The 21,195-nt window shown below is 37.8% G+C and overlaps 2 protein-coding genes across 2 annotated transcripts; both read left to right on the top strand.

Annotated features, from left to right (window-relative positions):
- Positions 1-1,860: 1,860 nt before the first annotated feature.
- Positions 1,861-4,187, top strand: LOC110379825 (BOS complex subunit TMEM147). The gene is made up of 4 exons (XM_021339633.3): positions 1,861-2,042; positions 2,118-2,259; positions 2,897-3,019; positions 3,718-4,187. Exons 1-4 carry the CDS (start codon positions 1,966-1,968, stop codon positions 4,063-4,065), a joined length of 690 nt encoding a protein of 229 aa, XP_021195308.1. The 5' UTR covers positions 1,861-1,965; the 3' UTR covers positions 4,066-4,187.
- A 644-nt stretch (positions 4,188-4,831) lies between these two features.
- On the top strand, positions 4,832-20,146 carry LOC110379820 (uncharacterized). The gene is made up of 9 exons (XM_021339627.3): positions 4,832-5,396; positions 5,674-5,849; positions 6,299-6,383; positions 6,843-7,011; positions 7,996-8,161; positions 12,608-12,740; positions 15,117-15,282; positions 16,644-16,779; positions 17,039-20,146. The coding sequence occupies exons 1-9, from the start codon at positions 5,073-5,075 to the stop codon at positions 17,271-17,273; spliced, it is 1,590 nt and encodes a 529-aa protein (XP_021195302.3). The 5' UTR covers positions 4,832-5,072; the 3' UTR covers positions 17,274-20,146.
- The last annotated feature ends 1,049 nt before the right edge of the window (positions 20,147-21,195 follow it).

The following is a 21,195-nucleotide window of genomic DNA, read 5'->3' as shown; positions in this document are numbered from 1 at the left end:
GTTTTTGGACCTGGATGCTGAACCCTGCTTCGGTTAGGTACCTACATATTTAAGTAGGTATATGTACATACTTACCTACTTACTAAAAATGCATTCTTCCTCCACTAACAGAGACCTGATAAAGAGTAGGTAAGTATCTAATATAATGTTTTGAACCTGGGCAAGTTTTATTAAATAAGTAGTTAAGTACCTAGTTTAAAAATTTTCTTTTTTTTTTGGAGATTGGGTATTATTTACATGAATGGTAGGTAGGTATACATGTATAAAACAATTATAAACAATTTATTCCTGTTACCTAACAGGCACAACCTACCTAGGTAGAAATAGCAAAAACTCTATAAGTACCCTATCATCATTAACTTCAAAAAATGATTATTTAGGTAATTTAAATAAATCAAAGGCTCATTATCTTACAGGTCTCTTAATTCCTAAATTACTCAGTTATCTGTGCGTTCATTTATGAAGAAATCATTTTACATTTAAGTTTAAAATAGATGAACTTAAATTATCTACATAATTCATATCAGAGAATATAGTAATATTTTTCAGTAAATTAATTTGTAGCATATAAGAAGAAGACTCTACCTATAAAATAATTTAATAAACTACTCACCAACAGCAAAAGAAACTAATAAACTACAATCCAGTACAGGCACAATAAATATCACCACCACCCACTGTCTCTCACATGTCAAAAATCTAAATATCAATAAAATTTTAATGTGAACTAAATATTCACGAACTGGCTTATTATTCATCATGAAAGTTGAATTTAAATAACCCTATAATGGCATTGCACCCTCTCATTTAACTAAACAGGTTGTGTAAGAAGCTCTCCCAGAAGGGAACTACAGTGACATGTTATCCGGAGCACCCACCAAATACAGTCCGGACTACTGCGGACGAATAAAATTTTAAATCTCCCAAACTCTGCCTTGCCATTGGACAACTTACCCCTTACCCTTTTGCGCGTGTGCTAAAAAACGAAAGGGTTAAAAACCAACCCTTTTTTTATAGGTTCCCCTTTATTTTGCATCTCTTTCTACTCTCATACCACTTTTGACCACCAAATCATAAACATTCTTAACACACTTGTTGACAAAAATGTGTGATTACTGGATTAACTTCCCGGCAGTGAACATTTTTTTAATTCATAGTGGTAAATATTTATTATTTAAATACTTGCAGTACTTTGTACCTACTTACATTTTCAATACATTTAAAATCTCCCAAATTAATGTACAAACTATATTTATATTTAAAATAACATTACTATATTAAAAATAATTTATAACAATTGGAAAGTGCAACTAAAAAGTTAGAGAATCCACATTAGTAAAATTTAATCACTTTTTACAAGATCCGCGTCAAAGCTGAAATTGGCGCGTTAAAATGACATTTCATTTCACGTACGTAAGAATATCAAAATGTTATTAGAGAGTCTGCGAGTCTCCAGATTATTTATGCATGCATGAAGAATACTAACTAAATTGTCATTTACGCATAAGGTTATTACAATTAAATATAGTTGTTAGCTTTATTCTAAGGTTAGAATTCGTCTCAAACTCACAAGACTCAAATTACCTATCACATCTCACAGATTTCTGTGAAATTGGGAGAAAAGAAACGTTACAGACGATTCTTTTGACGCTCGATTCATGAAGAATATTGAGGGATCAATATTAATACAATACAATATTAATATTGTATTTTAACAGAAATGTTATTGAGTGGCAGGCTATATTAATCTTTTGATTTTATTTTTGGCAATGCTTTCTTCGAACCCAGTTACAATTCTACTACTTATTATAATATGAACAGAGGAACGGAATTACGATTATTGTATTTGACAGTGACAGAAACACAGAAACGACAGATAGGTCATCGAACGGAGTTGTTATCAGAATCAGATGCCTTATTAAATTATTAACTGAGCTCAATTAAATTAAACATAAATACTTTACAATGACGCTCTACCACTTTGGAAATTGCCTTGCACTCGTGTATGCACCGTACCACATGGCATACAAGTTCTCTGGAATGTAAGTAACTTTCTTGCAGGTTACTTGTTGCCACCGCTACACGGTATAATAATTTAATTATTTTTAAACTTATAGATCGGAATACGCTACGTTCTCAAAATGTGTTTACGCGGGAGGCCTGTATATCTTCACACAGCTGTGCAAGATGCTGTTGCTGGCTACATTCTTCCCCGATAGCGACAGTAATCATATCACTGGAGAATACAATGTGTTTCTGGTAATGTATTCCTCATAAATTATAAATTAATTCCTTTTCTGAATTTAATTCAATCTGACGTTCAAGTTGCCATCACATACAATACTTAAAATAAGGCAGTTCCCTGTCAATGACAATGAAATTCTTTACACTCTATAAGTATAATGCGGGTCAAGGAATGAATACTGCCATCAGTGTTTATTTAGTTTTATTTGAGTAATCAAGAAGTTTTCAGTCGCAAACTTTCGTTACATGGGTACTTACCTACTTCTACTTATGACTTGTGTTTGGCCAGATTTGGGTTTCAAATAAATATACAATAGGCAATAGTAAGAACCTGTTATGTATGTATAAACAATGTATACCTTTTTTTTTTTTTTATCGACGTAAAATCATCAAATGACCCCTCCCGCTGTGGGTTAGCAGCGGTGAGGGAGTGTCAGACTCTTACTGACTAAAATCGTCGTGTTCCGTCATAGGCCTTTTATGTACCAGGGCCGCGGTATCTCTTTCGAACAACCCGCAGCCCCGGCAGGCCTTGGCCCTGCTGGGCCCCGCTGGGGAACAATGTATACCTTAAATAACATTTAATACTCTCATAAGTCAATGGGACTGTTGGATATTTAAGTCACTAATGAAAACCCTATTATGATTTCAGGAAATTTTGAAAGCTACAGTAGACTTTGCAGACCTTCTGGGAATTTACTTTGCCCTGAATTCAGTGCCTGGAAAAGGCCATGCAAAGATCCTCACATCTGCTATAGGATGGGCAAGTGCAGAGGTATAGTACCTTCTAGTTGATTAGATTATCTTAGATTTTCTAGTTACCACGACAGTCTAGTCAGTCTAGTCTCCCGCTTACCACAACAACTGCTAAGTGTAGCTTTCCAACTGTGAATGAATTTTTGACCTTAGTTCAGTCGCTTTGCAGGCATATAATTCAAAAAATGTTTCCACTTTATTACATAAGAATACATAGGATAAATTACCAATCTACTGCTTATAACAAATGCCTGAAAAGCTATAAAAAATTAAAGAATTTTCTGGATTTTATCATATTAGTTATTCTGTATGTTTATTCTTCACGTGCAAACGGACAAAGAGGTTTTTGATGAAATTTATTGCTTTGACACTAACAGCCTTCATAAAGCAAAAAAATACTTTGCACTTTATGTAGACAAAAATTTAATGTAGTGTACTTAAAACAGGTTTGTTGCACCAAGTCCCCACTACTAAAGAAGTCCCAGTGACAAAGCCTGATCTCTATCTATGTCATGTATAATTATGTTACGGGAAATTTGATAAGTCTGGGCAGTGGGCACTATTAATAATGGCTGGTCTTTATTAATAATGCCCAGTCAATCACACGTTGCCCGTAACACTATGTCTACCTCTATATGCGCTATTTTGGAGATAATATTCCCAGAAAAAGTGCTAATCTAATAACCTAATTGATTTCCATGTGGGCTGGCATTGCAGGTGGTGGTGACGCGCAGCGTGATGCTGTGGGTGGGCGCGCGCGGCTCGGAGTTCTCGTGGCGCTACGTGCGCGCCTGCGCCGAGTCCAACGTGGCGCTGCTGCACACCGCCGCCTCCGCCGCGCTCGTGTGGCTCAGCACGCGCAGCGACCTGCCGCGCCGCCACGCGCCGCTCGTGCTGGCGCTGCTGGCGCTGTCGCCCTACCGCGGCCTGCTGGAGGACGCCGCCGCCGCGCTGCTGGCGCTCAGCCCCTGGGCGCTGCTGGCGCTGCGCGCGCTGCACGCCGCCGCGCTCGGCCTCACCTCGCTGGCCCTCTATGCGGTTCTGGCGCAGCAGATTGGAATATGAATATTTCAGCACCTCTGTTTGTCTTGTGATTTTAAGTTATTATTCCTATATTAAGCGTTAGAAAACGAATGCAATCAGTTTAATAGATAATATTATGAGTAAATGTTACTTTTATTTTAAAACTACTGTTTTTCGATTTATTTTAATTATTTAGTTTAATTTATATCAACTATTCATCATCTCCGTACCCTTTTCCCAACTATATTGGGGTTGGCTTCCAGTCTAACCCAGATGCAGCTGAATACCAGCGTTTCAGCCACTGCTTGTTTGACCTCAACCTAGCTACCCAGACAACCCAAAACCCCTTGGAAAGACTGAATGTCAGATTGCCCGTAGTAAGGACTGCCACAGACGTGAAATGACAGCCTTCTGAAACATGGAAGAACTCGTCATGACAAGATGGTCACCCATTCTCGAACTGACTCAAGCTTTGCTTAATCGGATTAGTCTTAGCCACGAGCTCTTCCACCTTCGATTATAAATTACTGATGTAGATATTATAAACTATTGACATACAACGGCCGCCACCTGCCGAACAAATCGAAGTCATGGGAACCTCTTATGATGTTAGCCGCAATCGTCAGAGATTTTTGGAGTTCTTCCGATTCAGTGCATTTAAGGAATCATGCAATATTATTGTGCAAAAAAAACTAGTCGTTTTATAAAAATCGTCAAACGTTTTGCACAATATGTACAATAGAACGATTATCTTTGGGTTTTGTTTGTTAAGATTATCTGTAATTGTCTGTGGTAACTCTTTCCTGTATTTATCTGTGGTCTGCTGTATTGAAAATGGCGTACATCGTAGTTCTTGACGTGTGTGCACAGTGAACTGTTGTTTTCATGGTATAATAACAAAGTTTAATAACGTCAATACTTTGATTATTTCTTAGCTCGTTCTTGTTAACTTTTCGGGCTATTTGCGGTGAACATTGATAACGTTCTAAGTTCATTACAGCCCTTGACATGAAGTTATAATTTACATAATTTTGCAAGAAACGCTTGCAATGTTGTTCGCTGTGTATTTAGTGTTTCTGTTATTCCAAACAAGGGCCGAATCGGCTAGAGTGGGATACAGGTGTAGTGATGATGGTTCTGTTGATGCTACCATGACGTTCACCCCGTCGACGTCGTTGCCTAAAGTGGTGGGTCGGTACACTGCAGAACTCTGCAAAACGAAGGACGGCGAGTGGACCGAGTGGCAGATTGATCTCAACTATAATAAAAGCAATAAAACCTGTCAAGAAAAAAACGCAATGAGAAAGCCTGGGCCGCAGCACTCCATCAGTACGCTAGATTTAAAGCCTGCTGATATGCCTAACTGTACCCGTGTGAGTATACTGAATGTACCGTTGACATTAAATATACAATGAAAATCATTAGTATTTAGACTTCGAAAATTATTCAAATAGTTTTTCGGAATTTTTGATAAATGCTGAACCCATGGAAACAAAATGAGATTAACGCAAATTATGTAAAGAAAGTAGGCCGCCAAAATGCGGGTGCTCGGGGGGATGAGAATCACCAGAACATAGCACAGAAATGCATAGTATAGTAGTAGCAGAATAATATATTTTTTTTATAATCATGATGTTAATCTCCCCGCAGGTATGCCTGTCCACAGACTTTGATTTAATTTTCAAAAGCTGCTATCAAGTGAAGAGTATCCTGAAAGTTGATTCAGACAGTGGAAGTCCAGACGACTTTTTCTTCAATATTGACAGCAACATCACTTGGGACCATGTCTTTGCAGCCAATGCTAACGTCAACTTTGTCAACCATGAGTATGTTAACTCTCTTATTTTTTATACAAGGACCCTTGTGAATGCATTAATATTATCAATTGACCTGAAATCTCCTCAGTCATGGTACTCTCTGTAGAGTGTAGAGGCTGAGATGTCACACTCCCCACTCGCTATCACAATTTCATTTAAAGGAGACATTATATCAAAAAATCCCTTCCTGAAATCCCTTCATAAAATGGTTCCTTCAAGTCATTTGTATCCTTTAAGCTCTCTTTATGTATTATTACTTAGTGAGAAAACAAATTTTATATACATAATATATTATATTTATTGATTGCTATGCCATCCCTTTTCTCCCAAAATTCAAGAGTGTGTACCAAATTTAATTTAAATCAATTCAGTAATTTCAAAGTGAGAGGCAGATAGAGTAACTTTTGCTAGTATAATGTGGCAAGGATAATTACTAAACCAGCTTGTTTGCCTTGCAGTGAATACGTCACTCTGGATTGGATCCTGAGTATTCCTCCAGTAGATTACACTGTGATAATCCAAAGGTACAACAATGATACAAAGGTAATTTTATGTTACATCCTAAGATATTTTAATTGACATAATTAGATTGTTCATATCATGACCAAAGAAACGATGGATGGATTTTGTGAAAGTAGATACGGTAAGAAAGAATGTTACTTGTGAGATGACGGCAGATAGAAGAGTATGGAATGAAAAACATGCTGCACCAACCCCAAATAAAATTGGGATAAGGGCAGGAGGATGATGGATGTTGTTCCATGCAAATAAATTACTTTAAATATCTGTGCTTTGTGTGCACTTAGAAAAATGAATGATTTTGTACAGTGTAATATTGGACTGATAAAATACATGGTATCAACTTTATAGGTAGTGTGAAAATCGCAGGATAGAGCTGTAAGGTCAGGGCATTTCGAAGGCAGTTGTAGTAGTCTTCTTGGGATGTGGGTGAAACCTTGAGAAACAGCTAGTTAGAATAAAATTTGGTTGTATGTGTGGTAGGAACTGGGGGAGCTGCACGACGTGACGAGCAACTGCAGCGTGCAGGAAGATCGCCACCTGTACTGCACGCTGGCGCCGGAGTACGGCTGCTACCAGGCCAAGCTCACGCACGGCGGGCCCTGGACCTCCGGCGTCTTCAACAAGTTCAAATTCGTCACTTTCATTTTCTGTGAGTACTTGTATCTGTACCATGCTCTTACGTGACATTCGGTACCACGGGTCTATCTCGTGCTTACCGCGAAGCGTCAATAGTCACACGATCCATTCTACCTTTAATTAGTGTGAGTAATTTTGAAGAAAACCTTATATGGACGGACAACCTGGCCTAGTCGCCCGGAAAGCAAGTGGATGCCGTTAAAAACGGCTATAAGGAGCGAACCTTGAGGGAGGCCTTTGTCCAGCAGTGCAAGTCTTTCGGATGAAACTACGATATTCTTGTTTATTACTAACGAAGTTTATAGATCCGTAGCAGTTTTATAAGATGGTTCTTTATGGATGATATAGAATACTTACTGAGAAATGCCTTCTTTTAGTATGCCAGTGAACAAGGAAGGCACTGCTTGTCCTGAAAGTGGTCCCTTTGAGGTATTTTTTTTCCATGACTATACTTGGAATGAGTATATTGCAAGTATTGTAGTATTTAGCGAAAGTAGTAGTTTAAGTTATTACTATATTTTGTTCCATGGCAATTATTGTATTTATGTTACATTATGATTTTTGTTTCATGGTTCTGAGTTGGGATTGCTAGGCTTTGTGCACCTATCTCACTACTCAATATTCAATACTTTTATTGCTTTCCAAATCCGTTTGAATTAAAGTCCTTTGCTTTGAATGTTTTTAGTTTGCCTTCCAATTATAATGATTAAACCATTTAGCATTTCTGCACTACGTAGTATAACAGAATACCGCACTTTTTGATACCTTATCAATCACGTTGGTAATAATTTTATTGTTTTTGACCTTCTCGGACCGCCCAAGATTTCGGTTATTCCAGTTGAGATATGAACTATGAATTATCCCATCTTTATCTTGGGATGTTCCCAATTATGCATAACAGAGTCATCTAGAAGTATTTTCTATTATCTTTCTAGCTGTATAAGTAGGTATTGTGATGAGGTGAGATAGTTCTGTATGAGATGGTGACGTCGTACAGGTCACAAGATGGTGTCTGCGCCGCGGCTGGAGGCGCGCAGCTCGCTGGCGTGGTGGCTGGTGGGCGGCGCGCTGCTGCTGGCCGCCGCGCTGCTGGCCGGCCTGCTGCTGTTCCGCCGCATCGACTACAAGCAGCTCATGGACGGCATCATCAAGCTCTGGCCCACGTGAGTCCCCAACTATTAAACCACTACTCTAATTTACGTGTCTCTCTTTAATGTTTTATTTTAAACTAGCCGTTTCCCCGCGGGTTTTCACCAGTACGGGGATAAAATATAGCCTATGGCACTCAGGAATATTGAAGCTATCTATCAGTTAAAAAAAAAACGAAATACCCCAAAGATTACCTTCTTCATACTAACTTAGATATCTATTTTCAAAAAAGACAGTCACTTACATGAGAACAATAAACAACTTGTATCTAATATAAAACATCGAGTTCGTCTATACTTAATTGCCTATTGAGTGTTGCATTCATTCAAGACATTCAAATAATTTGGTCAAATGCTTTGCTGTTCTTTATTAAATGTTGGGCCAGCTGATTCTTGAATGCATTAAATGACGGCAACCTCTTTATATTAGTAGGAATTTTGTTGTAGGACTGTACTCCTTCAAAAGTTACATTTTTCTTGCCGAAGTTTGTTCTTATTTTTGGCAAACTTACAAATTTTACCTCCTTATAATACTAGTATAGGATAGAACGGTATTTAATGACTTAACCGTTGCAAAACTTACGTCAGTTGCAGCTTTAAGTGACATTGCCAAAAACAATCATGTTTGTGGCTACTCATATTCTCGGCCTAACGCGTGTTATCAATAATTTGAGAAGAAATTATTTATTGACGTATATTGTTGATTGACTTGTGTGACACTGTTATCTTTACCATGTGATTATATGCGCATGCGCTAGTCTTGTTTTTGGGGGCGTAATACTTGATTGAATAGTGAATAACTCTGAAACTTGAACGCCTGGGACATCGTAACGGTCTAATAGTACTGTAAATAGCTCCCAATAGTAATGTAAATAATATTCTTCATACATAACAACAAACTTAATAAAGTTGTATAAGACGTGTACCGTAAACTTACTTTATTTGTTCTTAATTTTGTTGCAATGACCTCTATTATAATTTATTATTGAGAACTCCTCCAACCCTCGCTAAAATTAATGTATGTAGTTAATTTTATCTGTCGGCTGTTGTTGACGATTCAGTATTTGTGAATTAAACAGATGAGAACGTAATTTATATCGTGTGCGTCAACGGAGCGTAGCTATAGCGGCGCTTTATCGATGAACCTCACGCAGGACATCAACCCGCCACCAAGACTCGATACTGTTATTCACTAGGATTTTAATTTTACATGAAACATCTCAACTAACAAACTGAAAAAACAAAAACAAGTTGGGGGCTGTTTTATGGAAAACATGCTTATCGATCTAATAAGTCTCCTAACAGCAGAAAATCTTTTGTTACTGCAATATTGGGTACCCAAGTTTAAAGTCTATCTTGAAATGGTACATAGAAAAAACTATTTGGTCCATTTGTCCTGCTACTTGACACTATCGTAGCAATGATTCACCGATACGCTGTCCTAGGTATTGAATGCTTTTCAGTTAAAAACAACTTGACTTGTTAACTGTATTATCTTTCGGAAACAAAAGGTCTAAGGTTAATGTTATCTTTAAGGAAAAATATCTAGTTTCCTCCTATTTTGTGGTATTTTTTTGCTATTGGTTAATCAATGTGTTTCTATTAAACGCTGGCCAGGATAAACACTTGAAAAAATGTTGGATAAGGTAACATTTTATAATGTTTTTGATGGATGTTTTGTGGTTTGCCTTAAGTGTTTGTTTAGTCGATGTTTACAACATTTATTTCGTACTAGGTGATCTATAAGTGACGGTCTATAGTGAAATTTAGGTTCATGATTTTTAGGGACACACGAGAAATATTCCAGTACACTCCGCAAGGTCGGTTCCAAACATGGTTTTAGAGTTATCGTCAATTCTTATTAGTTTCAAGGATTTTCCGCCTGAGCGACTTAAATTTGCATTAGCAGTTTTTTGGACTTTTTTCGCACGCCCCTGTGCTCGAGGAATCTATATTTTACGACTTGACGTCACATTTTGGACCGATTGATGCACTGCACGCATAGGAATCTTTAACGTCTTGCATAAGAGGAAAGAGGATATTTTGTGTTGAAAATTAATTTAACATATCTATTATTATCTTTTGAAAATCTACAATTTAAATGCAATGGAGTGCTTGTTGACGTAGGGAGCGGAAAGTCAACCTCGCTTAGTTTTGGTGGTCGTTGTGAAAAGGCAGGTAACTTTGATAGCCTACATACAAAGCAGCTACTTATGTGACTGAAAATAAAACAGATAGGTACCTATTGGGCGTATCAGTCGACGGTTTTGTTATTCCTTCGACAAAGAAATCATGTTGTCCGCATAAATAATAATTTAATGCATAAACAACAATTATGACTCAATACAAAGATTGGATTTTTTTTAATCCCCACTACCGAACTTACGATAAGTGTACCTACCTATTGTACGAAATATTTGAGCGTATGCTGATATCTCGTCTCAAGAACTGCTGGACCAATTTGAAAAAATATTTCAATATTAGCTAGATATCCTGTATGTAGATGATGCCATTCTTACTAAGCTAGTTATAAATAACGCTTAGAACACAGACAATGTGTACTCGAGTGGTCAGGGCACGCTTGCTCTTGTAGGCTGGCGCTGGATTAGGCGAGTGTAGGCCGCCACTTGCATGCCAATTGATCAATACGCTATAAAAAAGCTATCAAAATTGTTGTTTGTCACAATCGTAAAAGTGACGCATACGTATCATGCATTTTGAAGTTCAAATCTACATAATATTCCTAATATAAGATTACCAAGTTAACTGTGGAACTTGAATTGTCCATATTGCTTTTAGGGATACCTCTGAGGTATAGATGAATTTAAATTCATTATACGTAGCGAATTGGTATTGACACCATTTTCCTTTGCCATTGGCACATTAGATTAGGGTCCTAGATCACTTACCTTCAAAACTTCTCAAGTATAAATATTGTGGATCCCACTAGAGTATCCAATCTATCAGTCTGATTACGGTTCTATAACATTAACAAATATCTTGTTTTAATACATAATAATTTTGTATATGTATCACTCTTTTGAGAACTTCGAGCTCTTTACCTTTAAACATGTCTTGTTTCATATCGCGTTGCAAATTATAATGTCCAAAGTTGTTGGCACAAATAAATACCTAATACAGAAAACTTGAATTTGTGTTCAACTGTTGAAGTGGTTCTACTAGCTCATTATGCAAGCTACAAGTATTAAGCACCAATCAGATCGGAGTTGCATTATACGCAAGGCACATATTAAGCAAAATTATGCCTTTTTATTGATGTGTGGTGATGACTGGCAATTCAGTAAGTTTGTTTTAGTTCCTTTAGTTTTCCTACTTTTTATTATTCTTTATTGAAAACAAATGGTTGTTTGCCAGTCAGTCCTGTACGTTATACCGAGTCACCTTAGCTCGTCTTCGTCAACTTGTGCAGCACCACAGTTCACGTACATGCAAACAATCAATATATTTTAACAAGTATGCCTTCATATGTTCTGTACAATTCTCGTAATTAACGTTAGCACGTTAATTGGTCACCAAGGTTCAGTAAATATTTTGAGTCAATATGAAATAGAACAAAGGCGCCGGTCGTCGCCTTTAAGAGCTGTCAACGGTAAGGGTGCAAATAGAATCAATTGTAAGACACTCAGATGTACTCGAACTATGAGTAGTATAGTTTTATTTGCTTGCATAGACACACGTATGACCTGAGCAGCCTTTCTTCCATAGCCAACATTAACCCTAATAAGGAGCGTCCCTGTCTAGCCGTGCCTTGTATGTGGTCGCTTGATGTTCTCCATTGTCCGAGATCACCGCTTGTATTAGTAGTGCAATTAAAGCAATCCTTTGTTGTTATCTTTATTATCGCCAGTGATATGGTCGATTGACGACATGTATTTAGTTTTTACATGTTTACGTTTTATGCTTTGCTTGCATGAGTATCTTTTATGTTCTTGTTTTACTAGTAGAAGCGGCCTACTTTGAACTGAAAGCATAATCTTGGCGAAAAAATGTTTAAACATGCTATGTCATTCAAAGTTTTTTCAATTTAACTAAAACATGCGCAATTGCGATGCAATTTGTCCCAATTAAATTAAAAAAAAAAAATATCTGGGCTTAAGTTACTTACAGGTTTCTGTCGTAAAGCATTATATTGTCCATGGCAGTTCTGCCAAGAACCTGTCGGGGATGCGAGATTGTTCGAAAGAGTTACCGTGGACCTGGTACATAAGTAAAAGGCCTACGAAGGAACACGAGCGATTTTTAGTCAGTACAAATCTGACACTCCCTCGCTGCTAACTCACAGCGGGAGGGGTCATTTGTTGATTGATATGTCAAGAAAGAGATCTATTAGGTTAAGGTAAAGCGTGGGATCTTGCTGAAGACAAGGTTCATAGTTGTTGCTTTTGAAAGTGTTTTGTCGTGTGTAAGTGATGAGCTACATGTTCTTGTGTGGTGTTGCAGGTCGGCCCCGGCGCCGGCGCCGCCGGGCGGGGCGGGCGGCGACGTGCTGCTGGTGTACGCGCGCGAGGGCGAGTCGGGCACCGCGCTCGTGAAGGCGCTGGCTGACCTCGTGCGGGCCGCCACCGGAGCACGGGTAACATGCATATTCATTATGGAAAAAATCTATTTTTCTTACGGTTATTACAGTTCAGAACAGTTGCAACAAAGATGCATCTACACGGCAGAGGCACATGCGTAGGTTACAATCCAGCGACTCGCTCATGTACCAAAGCAAAATACCCACCCGCGTGCTCGTCACTTGTCACTGGCACATGTTAACTTGCTCCAGCTACATGCGGCGTGTAGACGCATTCCACCCGAAGAAACAGTTCCATTTCTATATGCTCCCTTATTTGTATGTGTAGTATTTATTAGAAACATGATCTTCGATCCTACATTATCGGGTAAAGTATGTTGTTAAAGAAAATTAGCATAACAAAATGCATTACCTCTGGAAAAAATAATGTTAATCAATATTTTTTATGAGTGTCAGTTTAGGTACTAGCTACATTATGTTATCGTAAAAAAAATGTAGATATTTTTGAAATGAACAATTTGCCCAGTAAACTTATTGGCATATTCATAGCAATTATGTTATCAGCATTTTCAACGCAATTATAATAAGCTGTAATTCAGAAGATTGGTCAATAGTAATCAATTGAGATAATTGCTCGGCACCTGTCAATCACGTGCGCGTGCGACGGAATCATCCACTTGACTGCACAGTACTACACTTTTCTTGCGTTGTACTGAAACGAACCTCTTCTAAAGCCCTCCTAAACTAAGTAGCTCCAGTTTCAAACTGCAACGATTGTAACATTACGGACATTCGAATCTTTCACAGTATTATTTTAAAACTTGTTATTATTTAACTATGAAATTAAATCAAAGTCTCTTGTGGTGTATGCACGTCTTTTCCTTTTATTTAAGTCCACTCTCGATAAGTCCACTCCTTCGGCTCTTTTACTACAGTACAGCCCAATGGATATTATGGATAACAGAACATATTTTATACAATTTCGTTTGTATGATATGGTTTTCGTAGAAAATAATGTTTGTTTTGTTTATTACTCAACTAAAATACCGAATAAGGAACAAATGTTATTAAAAATCCCTAAAATGTTTTGTTTTTGCTGTGAATTGTCATCCATACAAAAATTAACAACCTGTACATGTATACTGAACAGCACAGTAATATTATGCACGCGCGATCTACATGTGTAATGTCATTCATGTGTAATAAAAATATCAATTATGTTTATCTAAAATAAGATTGATTACTCCTACGCTATGCCGATAACCGACCGTTGATTAGTTTGCCTAAAGGAGTCCTAAATAATTGACCATAATATCTACAGATTAGGAATGTTCCATGTGTGATGACGGTATTAATAACATTATCTTGATAGTGTTGGAAAATAACGCAAATGCTATTCTGTAAAATAATTGGGCATATTCTGACGATAACAGTTTAGAGTTTGTGTAGGTGGCCACATCCGTGGTGACAGATATTCAAAAATGAAATAGCTCAAAGTTAGCACATTTACCAAATCTACAATGAGACTGCCTGTCGTCGGATATGGTATCAGATTTAATTTAAGTATTTATGTCGATTTAACATGAGGATTCGTAGTTTTTTTGCGTTCGCTATTCGATCGAAAAAACGAGAGGAAGGAAAATACTCTAAATGAAGATTCTTTAAATCCTCAGCGATCTTCAGATTATTAGGTATCGGGTTTTTCTGAACGATTAAAATAATACAATCAAATAAAGTAAAAAATAACCTGTTAGGTAATTTCCTTTATATCAACAAGAGAAATTGTATTCCATTATTTTGATCTTTAACAGTTTATTATGTTTTTGCTTTGATCGTATCCCGCAGCGCAATCTTTACAATACAAATGCAGGATGACCGACATGGGCCAACTTTTGATTTGTAAACTGCACCGGTTTGTAGGCCTTGAACCTTGTAGAGGTCATGAGTATTTTACACCGGACTGTTTTAGGTCTGTGCACCTATATACTAAAAAAGGAATTATGTAGGTAGGTACGACATGATCTTTTTGACACGGCTGATTCCAAAATTTTGATGTAGATAAAAATCTTTGTATCCTGTTATTATAATTAGGTGCATATTATAGTTTCCATGAAATCCCCCAAATATGTTTTGTCTTTCCTTAAGTTTTGAGTGTTCAAAGAGGACACTGATATTTGTTTGGTTTCCGCATTGGTTTATTTATTCGTATGATTCGTATGATATGATATTTTGATGGCCTACTGTAGGGGATGTTACTGTCGGTGCGCGACAGATTGTGTTGTTAGGTGACATAGTCCTGCGGGTACCTACCTACCTACCTACTTGTTACTTGCCTAACTGCCTAGTTGTAGCTGACTTAATTGCCACGGCAATGTGTGGTGTCAGTTTGTTCGGCTACAGCATGAGCGGGTGTGACGTGGCATGTGTCGGCAGGTGTTCGACATGTACTCTGCGGAGGTGGTGGCGCTGTCTGCGCCGGCGCCGAGCACGTGGGCGCGGCAGACGCTGTCGCGGCCGGGGCTGCGCCTGCTGCTGCTGCAGACGCCCGCCATAGACCTCATGCGCAAGCCGCTGCAGGACCACGACGTCGGACCCAAGCGTGAGTACCGAGTGCCAGCCTAGGACCCAGTCCGGTGAAGTAATTCAACACTGGATGGGAATTAAGTATCAAAGGTCACACCAGTTACTAATTGTTAAATATCTTCGTATCTATGTAATAAATTGGGTATAATTTAGGCGGTCACCAAAAATATTTTTAAGACTCTAAGCTGAGGCACCAAATAAAATAAACAACTCCAAAAAAAATAAATTGACTTTATTAAAAGGGCACTAAAGTATATAATATTATGATCCAAAAAAAAATAAAATAACATCAGAAAAATCGCAAATCTCGCACAAATATTATTTTTGGTTCCCAAAATGGATTAATGGTCACCAAATTCTACCCAACTAAAAGATTAATATTACTACCAAAAAACAAAGTTAGTGACGAAAACGAATCGCTGCAAAACCAACTCCACGTAGTCTTGTCTGCCCTACCCCTAGAGTGCAATTCAAAACCGCGTAGGCGCAGAGGGGCGAGGCGGCCTGCGAGCTGAGGCGCAGGTAGTTTTAACGCTCGCCGCCGCGGCTGAGGCGCAAGCCGAAGCTGCGGTGGTGAGCGTGAAAACCATCTGCGACGATAAGCTCGCATGGGACCGCCGGAGCCACGCAGCGCCGGAGCCGTGACAGAAGCCATGCTTGCTGCATGTTGCGTGCTTACAGTTTAAACGCACTGAGTTACACACAAATTCATATAACAATAAATAAGCGACGTACGTTTGGGAACCCTAGTATATTAATTGGTATTTGGGAAATATTCTAGCGATCGTTAGCTTTTTTAGTCTAACAAAAATGACCAAATTGGGAGTCATGATATTACATAATTGGTAACATCTAAGTAGTGACAATATATAATATTTGGTCTTAAGTGTATTTTAAAGGCGTTCATATATTTTTTTAGTAGTCAATAATACGAAAAAATGGTTTCATTTAATAATATATTTGGAAACGTTATTTGGTGACCATTTATCCATTTTGGTAACCGTTTAGAATTTTTTTGGTAGTAAAATAGGTACTTTTTTGGGTGGTGTTTAAACACAAGCCTAATAAATTCAACGACTGTTGACACCAGACTATCTGAATATGGAGCAAATTCCGCTCGACTTCGATCGCGATATGGGTTCGTATAACGTTACTGTCTGCGTTTCTACACGCCTTCTTTGGACCCGAAATTTCTTTTTAATACCAAAAATTGTTATCAGATTCTCAAAGATCCCAAACGTCTCGTTAGTTCACTTGTAACTAATCATTTTGCAACTTCGATTCTAATTCCTTCCAGAAAGTCACACGTTTTTATATTGAATGAGTAAAGTCAAAGAGACCAGTAGCATACTAATAATATGTGTTGTGTGTGTATAGTGGCAGCGCCGCTGCTGGGCCGCGTGGCGGTGTACCGCGAGCCGCAGTTCGGCGACGCGCTGGTGGCGAGCCTGCTCAGCATCATCGCCGAGAACCCCAGGATGCACAACGACTACCACAAGCTCTTCATCGCCACGTAACTATACCATGATTTATTATTTTTTTTGTCTCAGGGAAACTTCGTACTCGGATAAAATATGGCTCATGTTCAGTGTACATAGTGTAGCTTCTCTTACAGTGAAATATTTTTTGTAGGCACTAGTTATGTTTTTTAGTATCTACTATTTATAATATAGGGTAAAATGTTTTGGATGAAAAAGTTGTCTTCGTCTATTTATATAAATGTTTTGAATGATATATGTATATTAGTAATAATATGCCGCCTGGTCCTGCAGTGTGTCGGGGCTGGGGCAGGAGACGGAGGTATTGCCGACGGTGGTGCCGTTCACGCGCTACCGCCTGCCGGAGATGGGCGCCACGCTGGCCGCCAGCCTCGCGGGGGAACCACCACAGGACATCTGCACGCGCCTGGCGCCGGAACTAGAAGCACTCAACAACGCGGCGGCACAGCTGCAGGACCTCATACGGAACAACTCTGAATACCTCATGGACGAACTGCTCGTCATATGAACCGCTCCAGATTTGCAGCCGACCCACTACTCACGTTGAACGCCAAGTTGCCTGATAGTGCCAACAGTCACAATGCACAAAACTCCCTATCCAGCGTAGGACTTCTGAAAGGTAATTTGACGTGAGTTTTTTACATATGTAAACAATTATCTTACCAATACAACTAACTAACGTATATGTATATTAAGCAATAATCAGTCGATTGTTGCGATCGCAGAACATTTAGGTTCTAGTCGGTTTACTGATGAATGTTAGAACTTTTCATCAGACTTAATTTCGTTAGTAAGAATTTTAAAAATGTTCGCGCCACTGTCACCACTAACTACAACATAAACGTAATTTATGCACAAAAAATATGTAAAATGTCTTTAACTTAACATAAATATACCAAAGAAAGGTATTTAATTTTGTAAATTTTCTTATTCACCGCTAAACTGTGACAGTGCGTGAAATCCAAAATTAGGCGCTGTGCGTCGAATCTCTTTATATATAAGTTATTATATCGTAAATATAAAACGTAAACAAGTCTCAAACACTTAAGAAATTACTCGACAATTCCGGAAAATGTTGTAAATATGTTATCTAAAGTGTTCATAAACCAGTAATAAATATGACGTAGTACAATTAACGCGCGAGTGTGCTCGAAGCACTTCACTTGTTCCTCGGCTCACGATATTTACAATCTTACGTCTATTCCCAGTATCTATCCTGTGATTTGCTAACTAGAGACAGAATTTTGAAATTCGTATCTCTACACAGGCCATCAGTATGGTTTACACAATGGTAGCAGGCAATCTAGTGCTGGTTATAGCCGTACGTTGAATCATGATCATCCAAACGTGATCAGTATCTCAGGGGCCCGATTCTGCTTAGTTAATAATGACAAAATTGAATAACAATTGAATCGCAATAGCAGATTTATCCGTAGCGTGCATTCTGCTACTAATATAAGACCAATAGATTGGTTTGCAATTGTTCTGCCATTTGGTCTATTATAGGGTAGTCTGCTCTACAATCATGTTGCAATCGTAAATCATTTGCAGACAATATGATTCATTATTGAATCACCGAAACGGATAAGAACGTTTATTTAAAAGAAAAAATAGCGGAATGTCACATACGCTTCAATCGTATTTGAGTCGAGATTGGATCTCATTTGGATCTGAATTGTATGTCGCTTAAATAAAATTAGGAGAATCGGGCCCCAGGGAGTAGTGTCAGTAGCACATACTATTACATCCCTGTTGTTCGACTATTCACCCGAGTTCTGGCTCAGCCTCGCTAATACCTCGTGTATTGTCAACAAACACCATATGATGACAAAAATATACTTATATAACATTGATACAAGGATACTGTTGATATGACTAATGACTTGTGTCGGTCGTGAGCTCAAATCTCACCCATCCGGTTCTCTATGCAAGCATGTAGATTATTGTAGATAATATAAAACTTGTTACACCTCTAAAATGTTCATATTATTATGTATGTATTCATTATGTATTGAATAAATTGTGTAGTGTATTTTGATTAGCAGTCGTGATAAATTTATACAAGCATTTATATCTTAATTTTACAGTTAACATAAATTTAAATGAGACTATGTCATATTATAAGGTCTGTTCTGCATAATATGTATTTCTAAAGTGTGCTGGTAGAAAACCTTGTCAACCTCGTGTTAGCATGACATACAAAATAGAATAGCATTATATTTTAAGTAATATGTGTATGCTAAATATTATATTCTACAAGTTGAAGTAGAGAGCATAATATACATGTATGTGATACGTAGTTGTATGTAAATACAGTCGGAGCTACTTGTAATGTACTCGGTACCTACATAAACATGGCGGCTACTAAGTAAGTACACTAAATATAATATTAAATATAAATAGTTTAAAGTAAACTGCTGCCAGGGACGCTTACACGGTGTTATACAATCAATTACTTAAACCCCATCATGGTAGAACTGAACTAGTCACTTGTCTATATAAAGTCTGTCTCTTAGACTGTATGGTAAGATGAGTTTACACCAAAATTACCAAAAAATACGTACTTACAACTAATTTGTCATACTGGGGAGTCTACCAAAGTACTTGATTTATTACATCGTGAGCAATAAGTGTCCCTAAACCAGCATTTGACTGCATTGATAACATTTTGTATCTGAGTTATAATTAGTGGTAGATTATGTTTATTCTATAATAAGTGTCTTGCCGCTAACGCAACCCAATGATCAACGAAATAGTGACGTTATTGTAACACTAATATGACAGTTATCTGCTTAATTTGTAAATAGTTGTGTATGTAGCGTAGTGTGTAGTTATATATATATTGTGTAGTACGTACTACAGGTTGTTGATTTGTTGTTGTCTGTGTCGTTATATTGTTATACTCCTTCGTACCTCTTCTAGTGCTAGAAATTACTTCCGAGTTCTGTGTTCAATATCTCTTATCCTCCTTAAAATGTAGTTTTTTTTTTATATATTCCGATATAACATTTGAATAATTTAGCATATCTAAAATATGAAATTTTACAGGCCACTCAAGTGCCCATTTATATGTACAATAGTCGATTCTCTAGCAAACAGAATAACGCATACAGTTGTCGCATTGATTACTTTGTAAGTTTATGTAATATACCTAGTAATATAAATAAGGAATTGTTTATTTAGTGCCTTATGTATATATGTGATGTTGCTAGTTGTTGTTCGCGTACAACGCAAACGTTCGTACTCCACGCTCGTCGTCAGGTCACACTTCGCTATTATGATCTAGTTCCTACATCCTTCAGACATACAAACACACACTTTTTACATTTTTCATATGAACCCATACATAATTTGAGTTATCGTGACAACGGGTCACAGAATTTCCAAAAACCACTTGTTTTAGAAGTCTACGAACTAGGTCTTGTGGTATGAGCGAACGTATCCATTGATATTGACAATTAAATATATAAAAATAAAACCGTTTAATAAAATGTTTTTTTTTACGTAATTTTCTTATTTATTTTTAATTTAACGTTTCTCAGTTGTTTATTTTTTTTATTCCAGAGTATTTGGATTCGTAAGTAACCTTTGAATAAAATCTTTAAAATAAAACCAAAACGGGTTGTGAAACAGAAATAATACTTGCGATCAAAATAATGATGACAAAGTTTATTTGAATCCAGAAGGTCAGCGGATACCTAATTAATTTATTGAGTACCAATAGAAATCATGCCAATACACGAATTGTTCGTTTGTTAATGAATCACAAATCATTATTAGTACCATTGCTATAAATATACATAATTTAACTATTATGTCTTAATATACTTCCTAAAAGTGCACCTTGGATATAATGATATGAAATAAACCTTGATCTAAAATCTACTTAGTACTTAAATTATATTCTAGGAAAATCTTAGATTTGGCTTGCTGTTTGACATGATCCTTCCCTTGATAAAAGAAAGCTTAGGATATCCTCAGTGGGTAAGTAAAGCAAAGGTTGCATTTGAACAGCCGCGCCGACGTGCGAGCTAGACGGCGCTAGTGCCGCCGAGCGTGGCCGAGCGTCGCCGAGCGTTGCCGAACGCGGCCGAGTGGCGCACAGACATGGCGTCGCGCGCCGCGCTGCCCGCTGTAAGTATCGCCGGCTCGATAAGGATACCCCGACACCGACACCTATGCCACAGCTGCTCCTCTAGCCTCACTAACTAAACATTCTAACACTTATGGAAACCACTAAAACAATAAAACGCGTAGCACATAGTCTATTGACTTTATTGTAGGTATGTAGCTCTGTCGGTATCATAGCTCAGTTAGGATAGAATGGACCCGACTACGAAGACAAAGCTTCGTTCCAAAACTCAGTATTCTACCATAATATGGTATCGTATTGACCGTACAGGTCGAACTACAAATAGCCATGGAAATTA

Source organism: Helicoverpa armigera, chromosome 13 (assembly GCF_030705265.1).
Source record: "Helicoverpa armigera isolate CAAS_96S chromosome 13, ASM3070526v1, whole genome shotgun sequence".
NCBI classification, from domain to species: Eukaryota; Metazoa; Arthropoda; class Insecta; order Lepidoptera; family Noctuidae; genus Helicoverpa; species Helicoverpa armigera.
This window is presented reverse-complemented; position numbering and strand designations above follow the sequence as displayed.